General features: G+C 44.8%; 1 protein-coding gene across 1 annotated transcript in view; it reads left to right on the top strand.

Annotated features, from left to right (window-relative positions):
• Positions 1-14721, top strand: part of ANAPC5 (anaphase promoting complex subunit 5) — a 60490-nt gene that overhangs the window by 20832 nt on the left and 24937 nt on the right. Inside the window, exons 6-8 of the mRNA XM_073626623.1 lie at positions 1011-1112; positions 1332-1522; positions 2624-2705. Of these exons, the coding sequence (XP_073482724.1) occupies positions 1011-1112; positions 1332-1522; positions 2624-2705 (375 nt within the window). The remainder of the gene's footprint in view (positions 1-1010; positions 1113-1331; positions 1523-2623; positions 2706-14721) is intronic.

Below are 14721 nucleotides of genomic sequence, written 5' to 3'. Positions count from 1 at the left end.
TGGATGTTTGATGCTTTACTATACTGTACAAGGTGTACACAATGCTGCAGCTTTCACAGATGACACACTTCATTTGGACTAATTTTTATTTGTATTGTACACCTGCCCACATGTTGTTGTTGACGAAGTTAAGCTTTAACATTTGTCACAGTGTACTTCTAAGTAGAACTTATCTTTCCTGACTTATGATAGGCTGTCCCAGAAATGCCTGGATACGAGAGGATTTTCACTTGTGGAAAAAAAGTCCTGGAGGAGTTTTAGATCCTACATTCTGAAATGCACGTGGCCTCTATTTTCCTCTGTGCTTCTATCCTTTACATTGGCTTCAAGCTAGAAAATATTAGACTGTTATTAGCTATGGGAATGTACAGATGGGTTTACATGTGCTGGAAGGAATCGGGGAATCTTCTCTCAGAAGTATAAAGTCACCATGTCACAAAAATATTGGTTGCTGATGGACATCATGTGAATATACCTACATGAATACTGGACAGTTCTGATTTGGACATAGCTCAGGCACCCCCACCCCCAATGCATTCCTTTATTCAAATAATTTCTGTTCAGTGTTTTAACATGGTTTACAAACCAAAACCTACTTTTTCTGATCCCAGCAAATAAATCCACCATTGTTATTGGACTATAACTATGGTGGGTAATCTGACTGGCCAATAGAAATTTGTGGCAGATAGGAGAGGCAGGAAGCTTGCGCAATGCCAGGAAGTGCAAGAGCTTTGTCCAATCAGACCAGCTTGGAATTTGGTAGAGGGGAGGAACTGAAGGCAGTTGTGGGTCTGTGCAGACACCAGCACTTTATACTCATCAGCATCCTTCTTTTTAACAAAAACAAAAGTGACAGTTCTATTGAGCAGGGTGCGTGGCAAAGTGAATCGCTCAGAAACCTTTCGCTGTAGCCTTGAAATAACAAAGTTAATTGGTATATGCATGGCCATGCTTCCCAGCAATCGCTTATCGTTCCTTGCAATATCCACTCACCAGTATTTGTTTTCTAGGCCTCATTTCTGAAGAATGATGAAAGTAAGGCGCTGTCACCAGTCTTGCTACAGAAAGAGCTAAATAACTTGCTGAAGTTCAATCCAGACTTTGCAGAAGCTGTAAGTCCTGTATTTTTGTGTGTTGTGATTATATAAATGAAACACCAAGTATAAAGAAAAGTTGCTCATGTCAAGCTGTTGGTTCCTGCAGCCAAAAGCTTGATATATTTTCAGATGAAAAATCCACTTCCAAGAAAATATTTTCTACTTGAAGCATTTTTCTGTCTTCCGATATTTAACGTGGGTTTTTTTGTTTTTTTTTCTTATCTTATCTTTCAGCATTATTTAAGCTATTTAAATAGCTTGCGCGTCCAAGATGTATTTAGTTCAACACACAGCTTGCTGCATTACTTTGACCGCTTGATTCTCACTGGCGCAGAGAGTAAAAGTAATGGGGATGAAGGTTATGGGAGGAGCCTGCGGTATGCAGCACTCAACCTGGCTTCCCTCCATTGTCGCTTCGGGCACTAGTATGTATCTTTTATATTATTATTATTTATACTATGTACATTGGTTAGGCTTTTTTTTTTTTTTTACAGTGCAGAATTGAAGAAAAGAAAAGCCATTTTAATAATTTTTTAAATGATTGTACAGTGATTTGTGCCATAATCAGTGTTAATGTAACATTAAACTGGCCAGGTTATAGAATAAAATGATAAAATAAATCTATATAATATTTTTTGTTTTTGTTTTTTTTTTTTTTTAGAAAAGATTATCAAAAGAAAATTCTTTCAGAATTCGACCCATGTATAGCTGGCCTAACACTGATCAAAGTTTAAAAAAAAAGTGCAGTACTTTTTTACTTTTCAAAAGAAATTAAATCTGATCCAAAGGGGTGTACACGTGATGGAACTGTAAAGATGAAGTGGTTAGGATATCGTTCAATAACTTTTTTTTTTTTCCTAACTGTTAGGCCTCATGCACACAGGGTGTTTTTACAGCCACTTTTAGCAGCGTCAGGTGGTTTTTTTCTTTTTTTTATAGCTTATAAACACCTGATGTTTCTATGTGTCCATGCACACATAGGGTTTAGGAGCTGTAAGTGGTGCAGGCGTTTTTCAAGCTGCAAAAAAAACCCAGGGCCAGTGCGTTCTGGAGCAGTAGTGTTACAGCTGTAAAAATGCCTGAAGCTGCTAATGCTTTATACAGCGCTAAGACGCGCTTTCTAAGAGAAATGCTGCAAAATGCTAAACTTGCATTAACGTCAATGCAAAACTCTTTTAAAAGCGCATGTTTTTTACTGCCACTTTTTCCTGGTGTCGGTACCTGGCTTTACAACTCGTGTGTTTTTTTTTTTTTTTTTGTTTTTTTTTTTTTGTTTTTTTTACGTCCTGTGTGCATGAGGCCTTAATGTGTATTTAAACCCAAACAGGTAAATCAAATATGTTACTGTAAACGTTTCTAAACGCCTTTCTGTATATATCCTGCTTTCGGTTAAACTATACCTGGCAATTCTACCAGCAAAGTGTATCCGCAGGCAGCTCGTTTAGTAGGGTGAATATTCTAGCTATAGAGTTGTGCTGTGCATATTGTAGTATTTGTCACATCCCTGCTTATTTCATTCAATTTAGTCATCAAGCAGAGCTTGCTCTCCAGGAAGCTATAAGGATAGCACAAGAATCAAGTGACCATGTCTGCCTGCAGCACTGTCTGGTAAGTTAAGATTCATATTTTCAATAATATTGGTGCTTATTTTGTGCTTAAAGCGGACCTTCGGTCCTTTTTTTTTTTTTTTTCCAACTTTCCATCTATTAAATCTTCTGCCCTTGTTTTAACTTTGGATCGTAAAACATTTTTTTTCTTTCTCGAACATCAGGGGACACAGAGCCACAGTAATAACTGATGGGTTATGTAGGTACCTTTTTAGGTATTGGACACTGGTCACACCCTAAGCAGGACGTTCAACCCCCAATATAATCCCTCCCCTTCCAGGGATACCTCAGTTTTTAAGCCAGTGTCTTAGGTGTTGGATGTGAAAAGATGTCCTGTGCTGAAGCTCCAAAGGGAATATCCTGATATCCTATACTGGGGCAAGCCAAGCGAACCGGATCCATTCAAAGTGTCCTTTCATGACCGAATTGGATGGTACCCGGGCCTCGTGTCCGAAGAAACGAGGTTTTACCTGTAACGCTTCTCTTTTTAGAGAGCTGGACCCCGCAGATCAGAAAATGGCTTTAAATCTCCTAATTTCTGGCTGGGTGCTTTACAGGGCCAGAACTGCAGGATCCTCCTATTTGTAGGGGGCCCCAGTATCTGACGTTTTTTTTTTAAACGGAGCCCACCGTGAGAGGTGAAGATTGGGTCTGTGTATACAGCACCCTGCGGCTGGATAAGGTAAGAGGAGATTCCACAGAATTTTGAATTCTAGTAGGTTTTCTCCTTTAAGGTAAATGCATGCTATGCTTATTGTGACCACTGGGGGCTGCCAAGAGCACATACCTTCTCATGCTGATTTCTGTCTCAGCGTTCGACGCTGTACAAGCTCCTCCGACCGGCTCCAGGTAGGATGGGATGGGGGTTTTTCTCCTCTGGGTTATTCCCCCCAGGCTAGGGGGAGGCCGCAAGTGGGCTGTAAGGCGGTTTTACACCGCACCGTTACCGCCGCCGCCAGGCCGCCATTGCAGGTATGCAGGCCCCATTGCTGCCGGTCTCTCTCCTTCCTCCTCCACCCCCAGCCTTCCTCCATGCTTATTCGGAAGAGTCAGGCTCGCGCGGGAAGCACACGTTTTTTGAAAAAGACGAGGGGGGGCGGGGCGTCAGCGTGCTTAGACGCCCACAGTGCCAGAAGCATGGCCATTTAAAGCACACTTTACAGGTGCTCTGAGCCTTGCAGGGACACAGAGCTGACAGTCGCATGTAAGGTGGGACACAGGCATTCTCCTAGGCTGCATTTACTAAGGTAACACCGGACTGGGCATTTGGTAGCAAGGCTTTTGCCAGACTACATCGCTCAGCAGTCAGTGTTCATTTTGGATACCTCACACCTTGTTGCTTTGCACTATGGGTAGAAGAGGTTCAAGTACCCCCAGAACCAGAGACACTAGGGGATCTCGTTCAGGTTCTGAGGACCCCCTGTCTGCTACATCCTCCCCCCCCTGAGGGGCCAGGGACGGCTGGCCAGGGAGAGCCGTTGGGGTCAGGGGCTGTACCTGCTTCCGGCACTTCAGCCCCTGTATACATTACACAAGAGTTTTTTTCCTCAACCATTACTGGATTAGAGGAAAGATTAATAGCCGTGATTACAGCTTCACTCAGTGGAAGAAAACTCCTCTGTTTCCCAAGACCCTCAGGCAGAGGAGCTCTGGGATAAAGGAGACGAATCCCTTTCAGAGGATCAGGATGGGACGTATGATTCCTCTTCGGAGGAATCAGGTGGAGAGGGACCCTCTTCGGCTTCCCAAGAGGAGAAAGTCTTAGTACAGATCCTTACTGGATTGGTCCGCTCCACATTTAAGTTGCCCGTACCTGAATCTGTTAAGGAATCCTCTTCTTCTTTGGGGTCGCTGAAACCCTCTCAAACAGCACATGCTTTTCCTGTTCATAAGTTACTAGAAAAGCTCCTTTTATTCTGAGTGGGATCACCCAGATAAGCGATTTCTTCCGCCGAAAAAGTTTATCCTATGGAAGAAAAATTTACTAAGATGTGGGGAATGCCGGCCATTGATGTGGCCATTTCCTCTGTAAATAATAGTCTGACTTGTCCTGTAGACAACGCTCAGATGCTCAGGGATCCTGTGGATAAAAAGATGGAATCCTTATTAAAGGATGTTTTTTCCTTAGCAGGATCAGTGGCCCAACCTGCAGTAGCAGCAATTGGAGTCTGTCAATACTTAAGAGACCATGTTAAGGAGGTCATCAAAGTTTTACCTGAACAACAGGCCCTGCTAACCTTCCAGCGGCCTTATGTTATGTTGTTGACGCCATCAGAGATTCTATCATGCAAACCTCTCGCCTTTCACTTGGGTTGGTGCATATGCGTAGAATCTTATGCTTGAAAAATTGGTCAGCCGAAGCACCATGTAAGAAGCTCTTGGCTGGGTTTCCTTTTCGTGGTGCAAGGTTGTTTGGAGAAGACTTGGATAACTATATCAAGAGAATCTCTTGTGGGAAAAGCACTCTTACCTGTTAAGAAGAAGAGTAAGCGTCCCTCTTTCAAACGGACTCTTTCCCCAGCGCCAGGGGCATCGGCCTCCAGGCAGTCACGACGGCGTCCTCCGTCTGGGGCAAGAAACAAGAGTCAACCCCAGGGACAAAAGAAGTCATGGGGGAAGAAGTCTTCTAGACAAAACACTAAGGCCTCTTCATGAAGCGGCGCCCCTGCTCACTCGAGTGGGGGGAAGACTGCTACAGTTCTCAAGGCTCTGGCAAGAGGACTTCCAGGACAGATGGGTAATCTCCACTGTAACCTTAGGGTACAGTCTGGAGTTCCAAGAATTTCCCTCTCCTCGTTTCCTCAGATCAAGTGTTCCCAGAGACCCAGAGAAGAAGCAGTCGCTCCTTCTAGCGTTAGAGCGACTTTTGTCGCAAGAGGTCATTATGGTGGTTCCCACAAAGGATCGAGGATTGGGCTTCTATTCCAACCTTTTTACGGTCCAAAAACCAAATGGGGATGTCAGACCCATTCTGGATTTAAGGGATCTGAATCGATTCCTAAGGATACAGTCCTTCCGCATAGAATCAATTCGGACAGTAGTCTCCATCCTGCAGGGAGGAGAATTTTTGGCATCGATAGACATCAGAGATGCATACCTACATGTGCCCATTTTTCCTGCTCATCAGAGGTTTCTGCGCTTCGAGATAGGAGGGCGCCATTTCCAGTTTGTGGCTCTTCCTTTTGGGATAGCCACTGCACCTTGCGTGTTCACAAAGATCTTGGCTTCTCCTCTGGCCAGATTAAGGGCTCAGGGTATAACCGGTCGGTAGCCTCCTTGAATGGGAACTTGAGGACCACGGTCAAGTATCTGGAACATCTAGGTTGGATCCTAAACCTAGAAAAGTCTTTCCTAAAGCCAGTAAGAAGACTGGAGTATTTAGGTCTTATCATAGATACAAGCCAGGAGAAAGTATTTTTTCCTCAGGCAAAGATCACTGCTTTTAAGAGAGCTGATTCTGATAGTCAGAACCAAGAAGGGGCCTTCGGTCTGCCTTTGTATGAGGCTGCTAGGAAAGATGGTGTCTTCATTCGAAGCAGTTCCCTATGCTCAGTTCCATTCAAGACTACTGCAACACAGTATTTTGTCGGCCTGGAACAAGAAGGTTCAGGCATTAGACTTTCCGATGCACCTGTCGCATGCAGTGCATCAGAGCCTCAATTGGTGGCTCATACCTGAAAACCTGCAGAAGGGAAAATCCTTTCTACCAGTTACCTGGACGGTGGTAACAACAGATGCCAGTCTGTCGGGTTGAGGCGCAGTTCTGGAACAGTCTGCGATCCAGGGGCTATGGTCCAAGACAGAGACCTTACCCATCAACATTCTGGAGACCTGTGCGGTATACCTAGCCCTAAGAGCCTGGACTATCAGGCTACAGGGTTGCCCAGTAAGGATCCAGTCCGACAATGCCACAGCAGTGGCTTATGTCAATCATCAGGGAGGCACCCGGAGCCGAGCTGCTCAAAAGGAGGTGAACCAGATCTTAGTCTGGGCAGAGATGCATGTGCCATGCATATCGGCAGTTTTCATTCCAGGAATAGAGAACTGGCAGGCGGACTATCTAAGCCGCCAGCAGTTACTCCCAGGGGAATGGTCTCTGCATCCCGACGTCTTTTTGGCCATATGCCAAAGATGGGGGCGTCCCAGGTGTAGATCTCTTTGCATCCCGATTCAACAAAAAGATCCTGGCAAGGACAAGGGATCCTCTTGCATGCGGGACGGATGCGTTGGTGATTCTGTGGAATCAGTTCTCACTGATTTATGCATTCCTGCCTATTCTGCTACTGCCACGACTCCTTCGCAGCATCAGGCAAGAAAGGAAGTCAGTACTTCTGGTGGCCCCCGCTTGGCCCAGAAGGACTTGGTATGCATAAATAGTAAGGATGACGGTGGGTTCCCCGTGGACCCTACCAGTACGCCCAGACCTGTTATCTCAAGGTCCAGTGTTCCATCCTGCCTTATAAACGCTAAATTTGACGGTTTGGTTATTGAGACCCACGTTCTGAAGAGTCGTGGGCTTTCAGGTCCAGTCATATCTACCTTGATCAATGCAAGGAAACCAGCTTCGAGAATGATTTATCATAGAGTCTGGAAAGCCTATGTATCCTGGTGTGAATCCAGGGGTTGGCATCCCAGAAAATATGTGATAGGTAGAATTCTTGATTTTCTACAATTAGGATTAGAGATGAAGCTGGCCTTGAGTACCATCAAGGGCCAAGTCTCGGCCTTATCAGTACTGTTTCAACGGCCACTTGCTTCGCATTCTTTGGTCCGGAACTTTATGCCGGGGGTGATGCATCTTAATCCTCCGATTAGGGCGCCCCTAAACCCCTGGGACTTGAACTTGGTTCTGTTGGTGTTACAGAAACAGCCTTTTGACCCAATACATCAGATTCCTTTGGTCTTGCTGACGAGGAAATACATTTTTCTGGTAGCCATCTCTTCTGCTAGAGTATCAGAATTAGCTCTTTCCTGTAAGGAGCCTTATTTGATTGTACACAAGGATAGAGTGGTACTGCGCCCTCATCCTAGTTTTTTACCGAAGGTGGTTTCAGATTTTCATCTAAACCAAGACATTGTTCTGCCTTCCTTTTTTTTTTTAAAGATCCCTGCTCTCCGGAAGAGAGGTCACTACATTCTTTGGATGTAGTAAGAGCAGTCAAGACCTATCTGGAAGCAACTGTTCAGATTCGCAAAACGGGTGTTTTGTTCGTGCTGCCAGAGAGTCCCAATAGAGGACAGGCAGCGTCAAAAGCTACCATTTCTAAATGGATTCGCCAATTGATTATTCAAGCTTACGGTTTGAAACAGAAGATTCCTCCGTTTCAGATCAAGGCACATTCCACAAGGGCTATTGGTGCTTCTTGGGCAGTGCATCACCAGGCCTCTATGGCTCAGATCTGCAAGGCCGCAACCTGGTCTTCAGTTCATACATTCACCAGATTTAATCAGGTGGATGTGAGAAAACATGAGGATATCGCCTTTGGGCGTAGTGTGCTGCAGACAGCAGTACAGGGTCCTCAGGTCTGATTGCACCCTACTTGGTTGTGCTCCCCCCCTCCCCCCCCCCTCAGTTGGCATTGCTTTGGGACATCCCATCAGTTATTACTGTGGCTCTGTGTCCCGTGATGTTCGAGAAAGAAAATAGGATTTTTTATAACAGCTTACCTGTAAAATCCTTTTATTTCGATGGACATCACGGGACACAGAGGTCCCGCCCCTCTTCTAATACACTTATATTGCTTTGCTACAAAACTGCGGTATCTCTGGAAGGGATTATATAGGGGTTTGACTTCCTGCATAGGGTGTGACCAGTGTTCAAACCCTAAAGGTACCTACATAACCCATCAGTTATTACTGTGGCTCTGTGTCCCGTGATGTCCATAGAAAGAAAAGTATTTTACAGGTAAGCTGTTATAAAAAATCCTATTTTTTTTTTTTTTTCTGCCAGTAAATGCCTTATACAGCCCACTTCATGTTTCTTGTCTAGTCATTAGCCTAGACTTATGACATCATGCACAGATCTCTTTCTCTCACGCTTGAGAGTTTGCAAGGAAGGGAGGGGGGATGAGTCATAAAAGGGCCAATGAAAGCTGCAGAGCTGGAGGTGTGTCTCTGTGTAAATCCAGGAAGTGAATGGGCAGCAGCTTCAGCTGCCCACAGCTAACATGGATGCAGCCAGACTCAGTAGAGGGAGATTTCTGCAGCGGATTTGGCAAGTACAGAATCGCAGTATATATAAAATGCAAAGTGGTTGGAGGGAAGCTTCAGAATGGCAAAGATGTTTTTATTACAAATTATCTGAGCAGACTGCAGTTCTTCTTTTAAAGTCCACAATAGGCAGAAGAAGGCAGTCAAATATGTAGGCCAGACCTTAATGGGGTAATTAGGTGTCTAAACATTTATTCACATTAAAAGCCTTTTTTGTTTTACCCAGGAATACCTGAGTAGTGCCACCGTTCACATTTTAATGGTAAAAGAAGCTGTGCTACTTATGCTTCTGGAGCAGACTTCTCAATGGGAAAACAAAAGCAATTTGAGATTCTCCAATTAATTTCCCCCCTCATGGCATGCCTCTGCAAGTGGTGGTTACTGTTGGCCTATAGATTTTCTCAGTGCAGGCATAAATGAAAGCTTGGGTTACTAACTGTCCGTGTACACCTAATAATGAAAAGATATACTCAAAAGCCAACTTAACATTTTTAACTCCTTTTGCAGAAAACTCCAATTTACGCAGCCTTAGTTGCTGGTCATGTGATTTATAGGTTTAAGAACTTGATCGTGTGCCTCAAGAGATAGAGGGATATGCGGTATATACTGTGCGTGTATGTGTGTTTAGAGCTGCCCCCCCCCCCCCCCCATCTTAACACAGCATTTCCTCATTCAGTGCAGAGAGTTCTCTGCTCAAGCCGACAGCTGTCAATAAAAAAAAAAACAAGCAGTCTGCCAAGTTTGTCACAGCAATTGCTCAGGAGATGAAGAGAAACATTGTAACATTTCCTTCTTTTAGATCAAAGGAACGAACTTCTGTCTGTAGATGAGGGCAGTTTAACCACCAAAAGACTAATCCTTCTTCTGACACTTGTTGCTTATAAGTTAAAATCTGTATTTTTTGCTAGAAAATTACTTAGAATACATATATCTCTATCATTTACCCTAGAGAATAACATGGCGGTTGTTACAATATTTTATGTGACACTGTATTTGCGCAGCAGTCTTTCAAACGCAATATTTTTGGCAAAAAAACACTAACCACTTCCGGACCTGCTCACCATGATATACGTCAGCACTTTGAAGAGGGATATCGTTGGTATGGCAGCAGCTAGCTGCCATCACCCCGCTATTCCCTTCTTCAGTGAGCGGTCCGGTTTCAGATAAAAATGGTCTCAGTGGCGGATTTGCCGCAAGATAGCTTTTATCAGCGGCGGGAGAGGGCACCCGCCGCTCTCTGCTGCTTACCGGAGCCGCCGGCAGAGGCGATCGGATCCTTCTCCCTGTTAGCTATGGAGATAAGTAAGGGGAAGATAGCCCCCATCTTCCCCTCACTCATCTGCCCAAATGCGGTGTGACAAAAAGTATTGCAATGACTGCCATTTTATTCTCTAGGGTGTTAGAACCCCCAAACCATATATTTTTTTTTTTTTCCTTCTCAGTAATTTTCTTGGAAAAAAAAGTTTTTAACGTGTAAACACCAAATCTCAGAAAGAGGCTCGGTCCTTAAGTGGTTAATGATTTAAAAAAAAAAAAACTAAACAGTAAAGTTGGCCCATATTTTTTTTTTTTTTTTTTTTTTGTATAATGTGAGATAATGTTACGCTGCGATTGTAAGAGAATCGTGATCTTTATTCTAAGCAAAATAATCGTGATTCTCATTTTAACCAGAATCGTGCAGCTGTGTGTATGTATGTATTTGTTCTGATTTATTCTCTATGGAACAAAGTACATGTCGTACTTTTGTCCCATGTTGCTAGGTGCTTTTAAGCTTAGCTATGAGGTCCCATCTGTACCCTCTCTCTTGCTGCGGATGATCTTGCAACAGCTAGGAAGGACACAAACACTTATCTCAACTCTGGGCACTTTCCCAAGACACGCTGCAGCAAAAGGAATACAGAGGCTGACACGTCCCCCCTCCAAAGCAGCTGGGGAAAGAAGCCAATGGAGCGATGTCTGTGCTCCTCTGGTTTCAGTGGAGTGCAGGGGAAACATCAGGGCACCAGAAGACCTCTGATGTCTCATTAAAGGTAATGAGGTTGATTTAATAAAGACAAATATACTGTGCACTTGCTCCAGAGCTTAGTAAATGAGGTAAAGCTTCACAAAGAATACTCATGCCGTGAGATGCGCACATGGATGTGTCCACACAAAATGTGGCTCCAGGATGGTACCGGGGCCTCGCATACAAGAACAAGGTTTTGCCTGTAATGCTCCTCTTTAAAGGCTAAACCCTAGGAACCATGACTCTTTGTGGTCTTGCTACATTACCTAAAGCTGTCCTGAGGGGTGCTATACATGGTCCAAAGGAGTGGAACCCCTATTAAAAGGACCCCAATCTTTAAAGGTTTAAACACGCTGCCCGCCATGTTGGGTGAAGTTTGGATCTGTCTGTTTACTCAGCAGTATCCTGCAGCGAGGAAAAGGTAAGAGGAAAGCATAGGAACTGCAAAGTCCACCTATGACTTTTCATTCAATTATATTGTAAAATGCCTTAAAAACTCCTCTAGAGGGAGTAATAGTGTATAGACCCTGTTTAAATCTGTGTTAATACAGCGTGTTTCAGCAGCTGTGGGGGGGGGGTTCTCCTCTCCCCCTAAATGGGGAAACTGAGTGGATAGGGATACATGTTATGTTTAAACAAGCATAAATCTGAACAGCTGATAAAAAGGCTGTGTAAATCCCCTCCCCCTGAGGTGACTCTTGCTGAAGCACAGGAAAGGGTGTTGCGCATAGACAATCAGGCTCACACCTGAAAAAGCTTAAAGCTGATACTCTGGGAAAAGACAGTCTATCAGAGCAGCTGAAGCAAGGCTGCCACAGGACACAGAAGCGCTGGTGCATGTGAGGGGTTTACATAGGCAGTACAGGAAAAAACGTATTGTTTAGCATTAGATCATTCTATGCTACCACTGTTTTTCCTACTATTGTTCAAATAGGGCAGCTCTTAGAGTGCTTTTTGTGATTTGCACTATGGCTTCAAGGCTTACTACTAAGGCATCAAAACCACCCCCAGGCGCTGGGAACTCCAGACATGCCTCCACATTATCATCCTCTCCAGAGATACCTGACATGGCAAGCCAGGGTGAGTCATTGGAAGCAATTGGTGGTGCAACTGCTTCTCACACTTTAGCCCCTGTATACGTGACTGAAGATGCATCTTCCTCTGCCCTGCAGGGCTTAGAAGGAAGATTAGCGGCTTTTAATTACATCCTCCATTAAAGGGGATAAGAAGCGTGCTAGATCCCTCTCTCCCACTCCAAACCCCTTACAGGGGAACAGTGGGGACAGGATGAGGTATTACCCTCAAACGATCGGGGAAAAAAAAAAATTACTCCTCTGCGGAGGAAACAGTTGAAGTTTCAGCTTCACAATCTGAGGTACAAATCCTTATGGACATGGTTCGCTCCACTTTCATGCTGCCCCTAACAGAGTCAGCTGAAAGTCTGGTTTCTTCTTTTGGGTTCCTTGAAACCTTCACAACCAGTGCATGCGTTTCCAGTCCACACATTACTAGAGAAGCTTATTTATACCGAATGGTATCATCCGGATAAGCATTTTCTCCCTCAAATAGATTCTCAGTTCTCTATCCTTGAGGGAAAGTGGAAAGTTCCAGCAGTAGATGCTACGATTTCCAGTGTGAATAAAAGTTTAACTTGTCCAGTGGACAATGCACAAATGCTAGAGGATCCAACAAATAAAAAGTTGGAATTCCTGTTTTTAAAATCCTTTTTTTTTTTTCTTTAGCAGGTCTTTCTCTCCTGCGCCAAGCGCATCCACCTCTAGGCAGTGGCGACGGCTTCCACCGTCAGATTCCAGAGGAAAATCGCAGGGTCAGGCCCAGGCTCAAAGGAAGACCTGGAGCCGCAAGACTACAAAGCAGAATACTAAGACCTCTTCATGAAGTGGCGTCTCCCCTCACCAAGGTGGGGGGAAGACTTCTGCATTTCGCAGAAGTCTGGCAGAGGGAAACTCAGGACAGATGGGCTCTCTCCACAGTGACTCTAGGATACAAGCTAGAGTTTCAGGAGTTTCCACCATCTCACTTTCTGAGATCAAACATTCCCAAGGATCCAGGGAAAAGACAATCCCTGTTTCAAGCATTAGACCGATTATTGACTCAAGGGGTAATCTTAGAGATCCCCACAGAAGAACAAGGTTTAGGTTTCTATTCAAACCTGTTTTACGGTACCAAAACCGAATGGAGATGTCAGACCCATTCTGGATCTAAAAAATCTAAATCGGTTCCTAAAAATTTGCTCAAAATATTTCCCGCTCACCAAAGGTTTCTGCGATTCGAAGTTGAACGACGGCACTTTCAGTTTGGAGCCTTACCCTTCGGGCTAGCCACAGCACCACGGGTACTGGCCCCACCTCTAGCCAGGTTGAGGGCACAGGGCATAACAGTGTTAGCGTACCTAGACGATCTATTGTTAATAGACCAATCAGTGACTCGCTTAAGGCAAAGCGTACGCATTACAACCAGTTACCTGGAAAGTCTCGGTTGGATCCTTAACCTAGAGAAGTCTTCCTTAAAACCAGTAAGAAGGCTGGCTTACTTAGGCCTGATCATAGATACAGCCCAGAAAAGGGTGTTCTTGCCTCAAGCAAAGATCAGCTCCATACAAGAGCTGGTACGGATGGTCAGGTCAAAAGCAAGTCCTTCAATTCGCCTTTGCATGAGGTTGTTAGGAAAGATGGTAGCTTCATTCGAAGCGGTCCCCTATGCCCAGTTCCATTCAAGACTGTTGCAAAACAGAATCCTCTCTGCTTGGAACAAGACGATCCAAGCTTTGGACTTGCCAATGCGGCTGACTCCAAGAGTGTCTCAAAGCCTCAGTTGGTGGTTACAAAGCCAGAATTTGCTGAAGGGGAAATCCTTCAGACCAATAATCTGGAAAGTAGTAACGACAGATGCCAGTCTCTGCTGGGGAGCGGTACTAGAGGAGACGACTGTCCAGGGACAGTGGTCAAAACTCGAAAGAGCCCTGCCCATCAACATCCTAGAGATTCGGGCAGTGTATCTGGCTCTGAAAACCTGGACCTCCAGGTTAAAGAATTGTCCAGTCCAGATTCAATCCAACCATGCCACGGCTGTGGCCTATATCAATCATCAAGGGGGCACCAAGAGTCTCTCAGCTCAGACAGAGGTGAACCATATCCTAACTTGGGCAGAAAGGAATGTCCCATCCCTATCGGCAGTTTTTATTCCTGGAGTCGAAAATTGCGGACTATCTAAGTCACCAGCAGTTATTCCCAGGGGAATGGTCTCTTCACCCCGAAGTGTTTCGGGCTGTTTGCCAAAGATGGGGGACTCTGGACATCTTCTAGCATCCAGATTCAACATAAGGTTAGTCAACTTTGTGTCCAGAACAAGGGATCCACTCCCCACGGAGTTACCAGCGCATCTGTTCCATATGCATCAGTTTTCACTGATCTACGCTTTTCCCCCGATTCAGTTGCTGCCTCGACTTTGCAGGATCAAGCTGGAAAGAAAGCTGGTAATTCTGGTGGCACCAGCATGGCCCAGAAGGTCATGGTACGCAGAGATCGTAAAGATGGCAGTGGAGGGTCCTTGGCCTCTCCCACTAAGGCCAGACTTGCTATCACAGGGGCCGATATTCCATCCTACTATACAAATGCTAAATTTAACGGCTTGGCTATTGAAACCCACATTCTGAAGACGCGTGGGCTTTCCAGGTCAGTTATCTCAACTTTAATCAATGCAAGGATACCAGTTTCCAGAGCTGTATATTATAGAGTTTGGAAAGCTTACGTTTCCTGGTGTAAATCCAAGGGTTGGCACC

The sequence above is a fragment of the Aquarana catesbeiana genome, linkage group LG01 (genome assembly GCF_042186555.1).
Source record: "Aquarana catesbeiana isolate 2022-GZ linkage group LG01, ASM4218655v1, whole genome shotgun sequence".
NCBI lineage: Eukaryota > Metazoa > Chordata > Amphibia > Anura > Ranidae > Aquarana > Aquarana catesbeiana.
The sequence above is the reverse complement of the archived record's forward strand: the minus strand, read 5'-3'. Positions and strand labels throughout refer to the sequence as shown.